General features: G+C 53.4%; 1 protein-coding gene across 4 annotated transcripts in view; it reads left to right on the top strand.

Moving 5' to 3' along the window:
• DBF4B (DBF4B-CDC7 kinase regulatory subunit) overlaps nucleotides 1–13,935 on the top strand; it is a 48,086-nt gene extending 34,151 nt beyond the window's left edge. For 3 of the 4 annotated variants that reach the window (XM_068529830.1, XM_068529831.1, XM_068529833.1), the window contains 8 exons: nucleotides 98–185; nucleotides 1,366–1,439; nucleotides 3,413–3,446; nucleotides 4,932–4,977; nucleotides 7,288–7,404; nucleotides 10,642–10,750; nucleotides 10,909–11,033; nucleotides 11,866–13,935. In XM_068529830.1, coding sequence (XP_068385931.1) covers nucleotides 98–185; nucleotides 1,366–1,439; nucleotides 3,413–3,446; nucleotides 4,932–4,977; nucleotides 7,288–7,404; nucleotides 10,642–10,750; nucleotides 10,909–11,033; nucleotides 11,866–12,805 — 1,533 coding nt within the window. In that variant the 3' untranslated portion in view covers nucleotides 12,806–13,935. The remainder of the gene's footprint in view (nucleotides 1–97; nucleotides 186–1,365; nucleotides 1,440–3,412; nucleotides 3,447–4,931; nucleotides 4,978–7,287; nucleotides 7,405–10,641; nucleotides 10,751–10,908; nucleotides 11,034–11,865) is intronic. The other variant, XM_068529832.1, reaches the window with a different exon arrangement.
• Nucleotides 13,936–14,259: the final 324 nt, after the last annotated feature.

A 14,259-nucleotide genomic window follows, 5' to 3' on the forward strand; every position in this document is an offset into this window, starting at 1 on the left:
GATGACCCGGAGCTCCCAGAAGCCAGGCCAGCCTGTCCCCTGGTGGTCAGGCCTTGGGGGGTCTCATGCTCCTGCCTGACTTGGCTTGTCTTTCCAGGGCAGCAGCGGCGGAGGCGGTGGCGGGCGCGGCAGCAGCCTCCTGAGCAACGCCCGCTCCTGGGGGGTGCGGATTCTCCACGTGGATGGTACCCTTCCTGCCCGGGGCCTGCGGAGGGGAGGGTTGCCGACTTTGTCTGGGAACCTCGGCTATGATAGAGACCAGAGTCATGTACAAGTTGAAGCCAGATGTACTCAGTTACTTACCGTGTTGCTCTGCTAAGGTGGGGGGGCGTGGAGAGCAGCACTAGCGATAGCAGAGCGCAGGTGCTGGGAGATGCTGCTTTGTTTAACCCACGCGACAGCTCTCCTCAGCTGGTGTGATGATCCTGTTTTACAAATAAGAAACAAATCCTAATATCCATGACCCCTTATCAGGTATTTACGCTGTGCTAGGAATCGCCTTATTTAATCCTCACCACAGTCTTCTGCCCATTGTACAGATGAGGAAATTGAGCCTCAGAGAATGGATTAAGTAAATTATTCATAGTCTCACCAGGAGTCAATAGTGTGGCTCACATTCCCACCTATTTTGGCTCAACTAAATTTCATGTTTTTTCTTTCCTCTAGGGTTGCCTCACACTATAACCACCTGTTTGCAGGTTGTAATAAATTTACGTGAGAATAGCTGTCTTGAATCTGCTGGCAGTGGCTGGCCCTCACACCCAGCTCCACTTTGAGTCTGGGGTTTTTTCTCTGACCCATTGAAGGGGGATGGTCCAGATCCAGCCCTAGATCTGTGGTCGGTGGGGGGGTGCGGGTGGTAGGGAACTGTGCCGGGGAAGGTCCTGGTCTGGGATGCTGGGGGGTTCCATCGTCACTGGAAAACCAGCCATTTCTTACTTGATCTAATTTCCTGCCTTCCGTGTATTAGAGAAGCTGCAGCATGTGTAGCCCCTGCTGGGTCTGCCACCTAAGGGTGCATCTGAGTAACTGCCATGGCTTGGTCTCCCCCACAGAAGCCGCTCTTCAGTAGTACCTTAAAGCCCTTTATGGGTCATAAGGCACCTCCTGTTCAAGACTTGTATTCAGTGCTCCAGAGGAGCATGAAGCCAGCTTAGGTATTTTTCCAGGGATAGAGGACCCAGCCCTCTCTTTTATTATCAGCAGGTGCAGAGATGACATGTAGCCAGAAGGTGGCAGGCAAGGCTGGTGTGAGCCAGTGAGCCAGGCCCGGTGAGAAGTTTAGTCCCCCAGCCCCAAGATGGGGCTGTGCTGGGGAAACGAGGAGAGGAAGGCTTTGGCCGCAGCCCTCTGTTTCCTCCACAGAAATCATGATGCATGTGCAGCAGCTGTCTCTTGATGTGCCATGTGTGAAGAAACAAGGGCCAAGGAAGCCAGAGGTAGGTCATTCCCCTGAACTGAAGGGCAACAGTAAAGTCTGTGACAACGCTGGTAAATCCATGACCCACTCCAGCCACCTCCTTCTGGCCTTGACTGAGAGGAGCTCGGCCTCTCGGTCAGCTCGTCCCTGGTGCTCACAGCCCTGCGTTGCCCTGTCTTCTCTCCTCCCTGTGCTACCTGCGCATCCCCCGTGCTACACTGAGGCGTTCATTGCGGCCTGGGCTGTGGACTGCCTGCGGGTAGTCCTGGCCTGGATAAAACATAAACACTCATGGCCTGCTGGCCAGGCTGCCCTTCTGGGGATGGCTCTTGGCCCGGGAATGAGCCTACAGATTGCATGGGTGGCGGCAGCAGGGTGATGGTGTTGGAAATAGCTGCCATATTCCAAATTCTTATTTGGCTTTTCCTTCCTTTGCTGGAGTTAGAAATTGATGTGTACCACATCAAGAGAGCCGGGCTGATTTAAAGCCACGGGGTATTCACCCAACCTGAATCCGAGGAAAAATTAAGCCCTACAGGTCCATCCAGGGCCTGATACCCAGGAGCAGAACCACATCCAAACCAGATGGCGCGCTCGACACCCCTTGCCCCACCCCCTCTGGTTTGGGCATCTTTAGGGTTTTGCTGCCGCTGCTAAATAGATTTACATTGCTCGCATTTGGGAAAAGTATACGATGAAAGTCTCGTTCCCCTCCAACTCCTGCTTCCCAGCCACCGACCTCCCTCCCTGAGGTCAACAATGTGAACAGTTTCTCAAGTGTCCTTCCAGGACTCCAAGCATCTACAAGCAGATACGTCAAAACTCCCCCCTTTTACGTGAATACACAGTATTTTTACTTTGCTTTGTTCGCTTAATAATCTCTTTTGTAGTCACTTGGGACCCTTTCGGAGCTAGTTCTGGGTGCAATCTGCTAATAGGTGAGGGCAGGTGGAAGGCTTCTTCGGGCTGTGTTTGCCCTGGCGGTGTGGCCTGGAGGAGAATCTGGAACCTCCTTGGGCCCAGAGGCACAGACAGTCATGGAGCCATTGGATCTCTCATCCTATCCACACCCTCCCAACTCTTTAACTGATTTTTAAAAATGTGTTCCATTTGGTTTTTAATATTAGCTTTGTTTGACCTTGGCCTAAAAGTTGGTTGTTGTTTTTTTTTTAATTTATTTTATTTATTTATTTTTGGCTGCGTGGGTCTTTGTTGCTGCATGCGGGCTGTCTCTAGTTGCAGCAAGTGGGGGCTACTCTTCGTGGTGGCGCACAGGCTTCTCATTGCAGTGGCTTCTCTTGTTGTGGAGCACGGGCTCTAGGCGCACGGGCTTCAGTAGTTGTGGCTTGCGGGCTCTAGAGCGCAAGCTCAGTAGTTGTGGCGCACGGGCTTAGCTGCTCCTCAGCATGTGGGATCTTCCCGGACCAGGGCTCAAACCTGTGTCCCCTGCATCGGCAGACGGATTCCTAACCACTGCGCCACCACGGAAGTCCCCTAAAAGTTGATTTTGACAAACACAGTCAGGGTATGCAAGATAGGGCACCGTAAGCAAAAGGCGTTGTCTTCACCCTTTTCCTATCAGCTGCCCTGAAATGGCAGCTGTGCCTAGAAAATACAGGCTGCCATTAGCAAGCACCTACTCTGTGTCAAGTCTGTTACCTGCTGGAATTTCATCTGTGCCACATCCAAAGAGTTAAGTGGGAACTCCGCACATCGGCCCCCTAGCCCTTGCTCTTTGTTTTGCCCTGCATTCCCTGCACAAAGTCAGCTGCCGTTGAGATTCACGCACAGAGTTCACCACGCTTCAAGTCCCTGGGGAGGTGGAGGGAGCCGTGGTGCTCAGGTCCACTGCAGCTCACGGTCCAGCCGCGGGCAGGAAGCTAAGTGGGGCAGACTGGTGGCAACTCGGCTCCCTGGGCCCAGTTCCTCAACCCCCCCCCCACCCCGCCCCGGCTCCCTCACATCCTTAACCTATTTTCCCTTTCCATTTAGGGAACATGTCCAGCAGAGTCAAGAACACGGAAAGGTCAGTGTGATAGCTCTTCCTCATTTAATTGCCATCCCTCCCTCCCTAAATGCTTCCCCACGACTCCCTCTGTGGCAGTATCTGCTCACTTTTCTGCGGCAGGAAGCAAGTCCAGGTTGTATTGCCCCATCATGTTTCCAGGGTCTGAGCTTCGGAGAGGAGAGTGGTGGGAGAGAGGCCTCCACGAGCAAGTCCCGGGCTGCTGGGCCGGGCCTTCTTTTTAGAGCCAAGACCTCATGCGGTCGCTCTGGCTCCTGCATCCTCTGGCTGTTCCTGGTCATTGATCGAAGTTCAGCATCCTTTTCCTTCTGATTCAGGAGCAGTTTGGGGTGGGCACTTTGACAGCTGCCTACCACTTTCAGAAATGCCAGACTCCCTGAAATTGACAAACAGGCAGATTGATAGGCCCGGCTCCCGGCTCCTCTTGGACAGCAGGAGAGTTTCTCCCCCTGGATGTTTCTCCCAAAGATGCTCTTTAAGTGGCATTTATTCGTGCACAAACAGGAGCTAAGAAAAGTCACTTGGCACCTCTCACGTTTGAAATTCAAGGAAATCTGTAGGGGAATAGATTTTAATCACTGTCTCAGTTAATTAGAAAGATGAGAAGTCGCCCCAAAAAGTAATTAATGGGAGCTGCTGCTGCGCAAGGAGAAAGGCTGCTTCTGTTTGGGCACTGGCGGCCTGGAGCGGGTCGGGGAGCTGAGAGGGGCAGCCTCTGTGGGGATTTGGTGGCTGCTAGTTCTGCCCAGGCTTCCAGTGCCTTGGCTGCCCCTTTGACAGGACTTCTGGCCATTGTGGGAGCATGGAAGTGGTTTGTAATGCCCAAGAGAGTCTGTAAACTGTGCAGATAGCCAGCTAGTAGGGGATGAATCTCTTGATTAATTGACTCCAAATTTGTCTTCTCAGCACCCCTTTGCCCTGTTTTTTCAGGAACCAGATTTCACTTTTGATATTTTTTTACTGTCCTTCTGCCAAGACCTCGAAACACTCTTTAGCTCCCTTCCTCACTGCTCCTCCCCTCAAAACACCCAGGATCCTCATGGAGAATTCTGTCTAGGAGCTGTTCTCAGGCCCCTTGGGATTCTGAGACACCAGGAGTAAAGGCCTGGGAAGGAGCTGAGGCTTTTAGCAGAAACCAACAGGGGCTAGGTCTCTCCCACGCAGCCAAGTTTCTGACGGTCGAGGTTGACAGCCTCCAGCACCCACACGCAGGAGGCTGAGGGCGGGCACACCTAGGACCCCGGGCACCCTGCAGCCTCTCCCCCCAAGAGTTGCTGCCTCTCTCCCAGGGTAGAGGCTGGAGGAATTGGGAGTGGGTGCCTCGCTCTGCGAATGGAAAGGCGCACCTCGGGGCGGCGAGTGTTCCAGCTCCGAGAGCCTTTTAGGCTTTGGCAGAGCCTCGCCTCCCTGAGCGTTTCCTGCATGTAGAGCTCAGGCCCCGCACCGGAGCAGACAGATGGCTAACGGGCGCACTCTTCCTTCCAGTGGCCAGACTGAAGGCACCGTTCCTCAAAGTCGAAGATGAGAGCAGGTGAGTGGGCCACCAGACGCACATGGAGGAGAGGTATTCGGGGGCCCCAAGCTGCCATGGGGACGTGGAGCCCCTCAGCCCTGCACTTTTGTCTTCCCCGGAAGCCACTTTGTCCCCTCTGTCATGGAGAAGTCTCACACGGTGCCTCTCAGGAGGCACCGTGCCCAGCTGGCACTCCTCTTGGTCACGAGTCAGAGGTTAATGGTCCTGTGTGTGAATTCCCTCCGTTTAATGCTCTGCTTTTATGAGTCCATGTTGTCCCATCCAGGCTCAGTTTTGCTCCTCGTTTCCCCCCCCATGTACACTGACGCTTAATACCGAATCGTTGCTGGTATTAGTGCTAGTACAGTCTTGGATGAAGTGAAGATCTCTGGGGTGATATTGGGGTTCCCTTGTCAGACCTCCCTGTACTTGATGAAGCCTTTCTGTTTGGCTGTGTAAAACCCTTTCCTGGCACATGTTATCTTGTGACAGCCCTGGGTAAAACTGGCATGAGGAGAGTCCATCCTCTTCCCAGTGGGGAAACTGAGGTCAGAGAAATTAAGGGACACGAACATGGCCACTTTCCTAATGAGTCTTAGCCCAAAGCTAGAATCCACATCCAGCCTGGCGCCCTCTCCCCTCTGCCCTGTCTGTCCCCCATGAGGGCCCCTTCTTACCTAGAGCAGGAAGGTCACATCGATGATAACCTGACGAGCTGTTAGCCACCTGGGTCACCACTGACTCGTCCATAGAAACTAGATCAGGAGTCTGTGAGAATCCAGAATTAACCCGAAAAGTTCTTTAAAAGAGAAAAAGCCCACATGTACCCAGCAGCGACTCCTGGACCAGAATTGTCTGTGTCCCTCAGCTCAGGTGGGCCAGCTAAAGACCCAGCCCCAGGAGCCTGGCCTGCCTGCCCATCCTCCAGATGGCACCGGCACACAGTACAGAGTTGGGTCTGGCAGCTCGAAAGCCAGTAGAAAGAACACAGGGATGGAAGGAGGCCCTCTCGTCTGCTGTTCCAGTGGGCCAGGAGACACATCCTTCACACTCAGCCCCTTCACGACCAGCTAAGTCAAGTAGTCATGACTCCAACGCAGTGGCTGAGACGCCGCCAGGGCCTCAGTATCTCTGCACACGGCATGCACAGGCCGTGTCACTGTTACCAGAGCAGGGTACATGGGTTTGTGTGCCCCTGGCATCGTAGGCAAGATCCAAGTGGGGCTGAGTTTTCTCACGATCCTTTTTTACGTGTGGTTCTAAAGCAGGCGGTCTTCAAGGCCCAACATAGCCACACCAACCTCAACTTTCCAGGCTCCTAAGCAGGAACAAAGAAACATGGAGGAGGCGAAAGGCGGGTACCAGGGCTGTGAAGGGCGCCGCCTTCTCCTTCAGGGTCCAAGAAGACTTTTTTTTTGGCTGTGCCGCACAGCTTGCGGGATCTTAGTTCCCCGACCAGGGCTTGAACCCGAGCCCCCTGCAGTGGAAGCGCCGAGTCTTAACCACTGGACCGCCAGGGAAGTCCCCGAGAAGACTCATTTGTTAATTCACTCCTGAGGCCACGAGGCTCTTACTGTGCCACCCAGGAACCCAGGGCCTGCTCTCCTCTGGAGCACCGGCCACTGCAACCCAACACGGTGTGCCCAGGGTTTGCTGAGTATCCACAGATCACAAGATCTGGCTCTGAAAGTCTCCTGAATGTGAGCAACTTGAAGCAAACCCCCCAAACCACTCAGTATAGGTCTGACTATCCAGAACCTTCACTGTACCTCTCTTTTCCTTTCAGAGCACCACCCCTCAGATAGTACAAAGGACCAGCCCAGAGCAAAGATGTTCCTCTTCATGGAACAGGAAGATCACTGTTCTGGTTTAAACATCCTTGCATTTAGATTCTGCCAGGCTAGAGTCCTCAGAGGTCGCTTGAAGATCGAGAAACAAAATGGAAAGGTGGGAGGAACTAGATCAGGAGTTGGGAGACGTGACTTCCCATCTGGACTTGGCCACTTACAGGTCGTGAGCCCTTGGGCAAGTCACAAATCCTTTTGGGCTTCGTTTCCTCTGGTGTAAAACAGGGTAACACCGTTGTTCCGCTCAGCTCAGAGGTTACAGGATTCAGGGGAGGCAGTAAGTGTAAACAGTCTTGGAAAGTAGACAGGAAGAGTGTTAATTTAAAATACTAATCTAACCTAGTAAGGCAGATGAGAGCGTAGTTCTAGAATTTAGAAGTTGGGCAGGTGAGAGTGGAATTCTCGGGAGTTGGGCCAGCCCCCCTTCCTCACCCTTTCCACTTCCCCACTGTAGTCAAAGTGGAAGTTTTCTGTGTTTCAGGAAGTTTCGTCCTTTCCACCATCAGTTTAAATCCTTTCCTGAAATTTCTTTTCTGGGACCCAAAGACGCAAGTCCCTTTGAGGCCCCGACGACTCCAGGCAGCTCACACCATACCAGGTGGGTCTTTCTGGTTCCTGAGTACCAAGAGCTGGTTCCAGGCCAAAGTCCTCCCCGTCAGGGGCCTGCTGGTCAGATTTGGGAATGGCCATGTGTTAGCTCCTTAGGCGAGGTCTATTCCGGGAACTTAGCCCAGAGAAGAGAGACACCAGGAGTGTTCATCCGTTTTATTTGGTGTTCTCCATCCATACTGAAGAATTTGACTTGTGTCCAGAGGGCAAGAGGCCAGTTTCTGAAACTCGGATTATAGACCACCTTCATCAGAGTCCACTGGGGTCCCTTTAAAAATGCAGGGTCCTGGACTCCACACTCATAGAATCACAGTCTCTGGTGATGGAGCCCCCAAACCTGCATGCATGTTCATGGGCTCCCCATGTGATTTCAGTGCACATCAAAGTTCGAGGCCTTTTGCGCTAAACATGGGGGCAGGGGATCTAGGGGACCTGCCACACCATGTGGTCCAGAGTGGCTTGTAGGCTGGTCAGTACTCCTACTCTGCAGATGGGTGAGAGTTTGAAACTTCACTGACCAAATCACAGAAGGAAGGCGGTTCGGGTGATGGCCTGGACACCTTCTCAGCCCCTTTCTAACTTATGGGCCGCAGGGTTAGTTTACAGACCAGGAGAATAGAAGGCAGATGTTCAGCCCGAGGGTCCCCAGGGCCAAGGAGGACCTGTGGCTTCCACCAGCAGACAAGGGCCACGTGGTCAGGAAACAGTGCTAATGGTAAGAAAAACAGAAAGGGAATGTGGCAGTAGATGGAAAGCAGAGGAAGGCAAGAACAGGCTGGGGTGAAGTCCAGGTGCCCTTCATCCCTTTCCTAGAAGGTGCGAGGGACAGCAGAGAGGAAGTCATGAGGCCGCCCGGGCTGGGCCTGGGCGGGGTGCTCGGCCTGGGATGGCCTGGGGATGGCAGCGGAGCCGACAGGTTGTAAAGGGAAGACAATGAAGCAGTGAAGCTTTGGTGACCAGATGTGAGGAACGGAGAGGGGGTGGCCCAGCGTTCTGGGGGTGTGCATAGAAAATCTGTGGGAGGAAATGTTTAATTTTAAAATTGTTATATTTTGGTTCAAAATTCAAGAGTTACAAAGGGTTTAAAGTGAAAAACCTGTATTCTACACCCATCCCCCAATCTCCAGCCTGTGAGTCTCACTCCAGAGAGAGTTTATGGACAGAAGTACATTGTGTACCCTTTGTTCCCTCTTCTCACAATATTCTTCCCTGTGCTGGATCTTGCTTTTCCACTTAATATATCTTAGATTAATTTCTATTAGTACCTAAAAAGCATCTTCATTCCCTTTAATGGCTGCAGGGTATCCCATGGTATGGATTTACCCTGTTTTATTTAACAGACACGTAGATGATTTCGTCTTTGGCTATCATAAACAGTGCTGCAGTGAGTAGTCCTGTTCAGAGTAAATTTATGACTGTTCAAGTATATTTGCAGGATAAATTCCTATAAGTGGAAATCCCAGGTCAAAGGATGCTTACATTTATAATTTTGAGAAACGCGGCCAAATTGCTTTTCATGGAGGTGAAGCCAGGGTACGCTGTCACCCGCACTGGACCAGAGCCCGTTTCCCCATCCCCTTGGCTAATACTGTGAGCTGTCAGACCTGTTGACTTCGGCCAATCTTATAGATTAAAAACCGTATCTCAGTGTAATTGTAATTTTAATTTTTTTTTCTTTTTATGAATGAGCTTAAGTATGTTTTCCTATGATGGATCATTTGAATTTCTTTTTGTGTAAACCTTTTTCATATCCTTTGCCCATTTTTCTATTCAGTTATTGATCACTTACTGATTTGTAAGGAGCCCTTTGTGTTTCAGGGAAATGAGCCCTTTGCTATGTTATTAGTTATAAATATCCTCCCCAGTTTATGGTTTGTGTTTTAACTTTGCTTATGTTTTCTGCCATGCATATATATTTTTTAATTGCATGTAGTTGAATTTTTCAGCTTTTTTCTGTTTTCTGGGTTTTGTGTCATACTTAGAAAGTCCTTAGGGGAATATTTTGGACCCGTTGAGTTTGCTGGGACAGCCAAATACCATTACCCTACAGACTGTTAAAAATGCAGGACTGACTACAAATAATAAATGCTGGAGAGGGTATGGAGGAAAGGGAACCCTCCTACACTGTTGGTGGGAATGTAAATTGGTATAGCCACTATGGAAAACAGTATGGAGTTTCCTTAAAAAACTAAAAATAGAGTTTTAGTTTTGATGCCATATGATCCATCAGTCCCAAGACATGGAAGCAACCTAAATGTCCATCGACAGATGAATGGCTAAAGAAGATGTGGTGTACACACACACACACACACACACACACACACACACACACACAGTGGAATACTGCTCAGCCATGAAAGACACTGAAATAATGCCATTTGCAGCAACATAGGTGAACCTAGAGATTATCATACAAGTGAAGTAAATCAGGTAGAGAAAGACAAATACCATATGATAGCACTTATATGCTGAGTCTAAAAAATAATACAAATGAATTTATTTACAAAATAGAAACAGACTCACAGACATAGAAAACAAACTTATGGTTACCAAAGGGGAAAGGGGGTGGAGGAGGGATAATTTAGGAGTTTGGGATTAACAGATACAAACTACTGTATATAAAATAGATAAACAAGAAGGTCCTACTGTATAGCACAGGCAACTATATTCACTATCCTATAATAAACCATAATGGAAAAGAGTATGAGAAAGAAAAAATACACACACATATATATATAAACTGAATCACTTTGCTATATAGCAGAAACTAACACAACATTGCAAATGAACTATACTTCAATTCAAACAAACAAACAAACAAACAAAAATACAGGACTGAAATTCAGAGGAGAGGTCAGGTTCGAGAAAGATGTGAAAGTCCTCAGTGAAGGTGCAGCTGTGCGGGTCAAATGAACATGGGTTTGGGTGTGCGCGTAGAGCTGGAATGTCCTCAGGGATTCTTGCTGCCACTCATCAGCCGTCCTCACCTGTGGTTTGAGATGTGTGGGCAGGTACAGGACAGAGCTAAGAAAGGGTACTCACAGGGAGGCCTCGCCTTCCTTGCTGCCTCTCCTGAGGCCAAGTGTAGGCAGGCCAGCCTGTGCCTGCCCGGCTCTGGCCATTTTGGTCCATCCCCGCCCTGGTCTGGGCTCCAGGCCCCGGAGCAGCAGTTCCCGCTCTGAGAGCCCCAGCAGTGACCGCTTTCCCCCACCTGTCCCCTCCCCAGAGAAGCCAAGGATCAGGAGCCAAGCCGGCGATCGGCTGCCTGCACGGTGCCCAGGAGGAAGAAGGGGTACTGCGAGTGCTGCCAAGAGGCCTTCGAGGAGCTGCGCAGGGTGAGCTCCTTCCCCACCACACGCAGCAGCTCCCAGCCTGTCCTGAGGCCGCCTGCCCCGCCCGGTCTCTCCCGCCTGGTCCGCTTGTCTCCCGCCTGGTCTGCTTGTCTCCCGCCCTGGTCTGGTCTAATGCCCCTGCCTCCTCTCACCCTGGGCAGCATCTTCAGAGCCCCCAGCACCGGGGCTTTGCCCTGGAAGCCCGCCCGTACGCCGAAGTGGATCGGATCGTCGCCCAGCTGAGCCACAGCTTTGTGGACATCCCCTTCCAGGCCAGCCTCCCCGGGTGAGCGCCACCGTGCCGCCCTGCCGCGGGTGGCGGGCACAACCGCCCTGAGGTGGGAAGGACCCTCAGGTTGGCAGCAGCAGGGACCAGGCTATGGCGTTCCTTCCCTTTCTTTCCCGCCATCTTCTGTCCTGTTTGTTCGGGAGGTTTGGGGGGGGAAGGCCTCCATTTGTGGTTTCAGCTGATCAGATCAGGATGGGCCCTGATCAGAGTGTGGCTCCCTTTTTAACGCCCAGGCATCGCCACAGCTGGGGGCACAAGAGGAGCAGTTCAGCTGCTGTTTCCTGGCATGTGCCTGGTCGTGTGCCTTTCTGGCCTTCTAGAAGTGGGGAGGGGGATTCCTGGGTCCTTCCCAGGTGGGTGAAGAGGAGGATCTTTCTGCTTCTCTAGACATTTACCCCCAGAAAGGATTGCAGGGGATTCAGCAGAATCCCAGGGCCCTCTGAGCCCCAGCTTCCTGCTGCTGCCCACCAAGGAGCTGTGGCTTCACCTCCCACCCCAAGTCTCCACCCCAGGCAGCCTCCCTGGGCTCAGGTTGGACAGCCAGGACCTGTGCTGCTTTCTCTAGCCACCAAAGGGCACAGCCTCCTGTGTGAAGTTAATAAATGGAACAGCCTCTAACCTGTTCCTCTGGCCAGCCCCGAGCACAGGCCGCAGAGCCAAGAACGGGCCTCTCACAGGGACCCAGAATGGCCAGCTGTCTTTCAGCACAACCAAAACACAGAAGGCCCCCACTCTGCCCTCAGCCCCAGCCTCAGCCCGGGAGGACCCCAACTTGCCACCTGCTCTGGAGTTGAACGCTATGTCCCTCTGGGTGCTTTTATCCCCACAGGCAGCCAGGCTCCTTGGCTTCCGATTGTGACCCTCTGTGTCCTGAGACTCCGCCTCCCGGCCAGCCCTCCTATCTCAGGGCAGCATCTCCCAGGAGGAGGAAAGAAGACGATCACCAGGCCCCAGGTGCCTCAGAGCACGATGGGACAGTGGGCGGCATGAGAGCAGCAGCTGAACCTGTGGAGGCTGGCAAGATACCTGGACCAATAGCAAGCCACCAGGAGCCGGGAGGGTCGGCTGATGTCTTTGTGGACCCCCGAGAGACACCAGTGTCCAGGAGCCCTGCTTACCAGTGCCTGCTGACCAGCTCTGGATTTGCTGAACTCTCCTCTGGCCCAGACCTGGCACTTTTTGGCCACAAGCGGAAGGTTCAGTTCCCCAGTGGCAATGCCAAGAAGAGGGCAGGGGTGTCCTGGCCACAGGCCTCATTCTTCGTCCCGAGAGCCCCCAGCCCCTGTGGCACCAGGACAACCAGTGGCAAGCATCTTCTCTCCCTTCCCCTTCCAGGCCATGAGCCCGGGCCTCTGGCCTCCCTCCAGCCCGTTTGCCACCAGCAGACCTGCCTCTCCCTCCCGGGCCCCTTTCCCGGGCAGCCCACAGACAGGCCAGCAGAGTTCTGGGCCACACAGGCCCCCTGGCCTGGGGGAGGATGGCCCCCAGGATCTAAGGATTCTGAGTGCACAGCCTCTGGCCCTGTCTCCCAGCAGGCTGAGCAGCTCCCCAGCGGCCCCGCAGCTCCAGGCCAGCTGCCAGCCCACCTGCACTCAGCTGCGGGCACACAGACCCCAGGAGGACCTGCAGAGAGCCAGGCTACCTCTCTGCCCCCGCCCCTTCCAGCCAGCGGGGGGGCCAGCCGCTCCCGATGGTTCTGGACCCCCCAGCCTCTCCCTGTCTCCCAGTCCCAACCCCAGCCCAGTGCCAGCAGAGAACTACTCCTTTGAGTCCCTCCGGGCACGCAGCTCTGGGGCCAGACGGCTCCCGACTCAGGGCAAGTTACACCTCTGCTGAGTGCTGCACACGCAGCCCGGGCTGACCAGGCACACAGGGAGGACCTGCGCCCGGGGCCTGGCCCTTGAAGTCCACGTGAACAGCTGTGGTCATGGCCAAGCTCTGTGGGGTTGACGGGGCCAGTCCTCCCACCCGCCAGGTCTTCAGGTGGGACCAAGAGGGTCTGGGCTGGGGGCTGCCCTCTCTCCTTCCTCCAGCCGTGGCTTGTGCAGCCATGGCCAGCTGCCCAGGCCAGCAGGCAGAGGCAAGGTTGGCGTAGGGAGGGCCCACGGAGAAGCTAGAGCAGCAGGCGCCCTGGCCTGGCTTACCGTCCCTCTGCGGGCACTTGCTGTGCAGAGCCGAGAGGGTTAGTTGTCGGTGTTCCCCCCCAAGCAGCCTCCTTTCCCACAAGCATGTGGCTCTCCTGCTTTCTGAGATGCCTGCGTGTTGTCCCCTCCCCCAACCCCCCACGCTGGTGCACACAGATCCTCAGGAACATATGAAGCAGAGGAGGGGCTCGGCTGCGCCACATCCAGAGCTCCCTCCCTGCTGCACTTAGTGGGGGCCCAGCACTGACCTCTCCCCTGAGCCCAGGATGTAGCCAGAGCCCCCTCTGGGGACCCCTCTCAGTTCTTCCCTGCCGCTCAGCTCTGGCTGCCCACCCAGAGTTCGGTTCCAGGGTCAGTGGCTCACCTGCCAACTTCTGCAATCACCCTCCTCCCTCTCTCCTTCCCCAAGGACCTCCCCCCATTTCTTTCAGCCAAGCCATTAATCTGGAGACAGAGATGAGTTTGCTATCGATTCTTTGGCCACTTTTTTTTTTTTTTTTTTTTTTTTTTTTTACATTTTGTACTGTGGTTCTTCTCACCCTTCTCTGCCTCTGTGTGTTTGTCTCTTTAAATGTGGAAGCTACCAGAAGCCTGGTGCTATTCTGTATCTCATTTTGGAGGAGGAAAGGGGGGCCTACCTGCGGGTGAGGACCTGAGTTGTTAGTTTGGAAATAGAGCAACTATGTGTACAACCCTCATAGAGGTCATGTTTGTCCTTTTTATGCCATCCTGTTAAATTTCACAATTAATCTTGGTTCAGGAGACGTAAAATAAATTTGTTAATAACAAATATCAAAGAGAGGGGGGCTGGAGTATGTGTGTTGGGCCTTGATCTCCCCTCCAGGGACCTGAGCAGGCTGACAGCCCAGCAGATACAGACAGAACAGCTGGTAACAGGACGGGTGCCTCCTGCAAGTGGGAGAGCATGTGTGGGTGTCACCACCCTCCTGAGGGGTGTGGGGAGGTGGGGCCGTGCCTGTCCAGTCTCCTCAGGTCACTCACTGGCCCTGCTGCCCACTGAGTGGTCGCCTGCCGAGGGCATGCTCGCCGCCCACTCCCAAAGAAACTCCTTTGCCCTA

Source organism: Eschrichtius robustus, chromosome 20, assembly GCF_028021215.1.
Source record: "Eschrichtius robustus isolate mEscRob2 chromosome 20, mEscRob2.pri, whole genome shotgun sequence".
NCBI classification, from domain to species: domain Eukaryota; kingdom Metazoa; phylum Chordata; class Mammalia; order Artiodactyla; family Eschrichtiidae; genus Eschrichtius; species Eschrichtius robustus.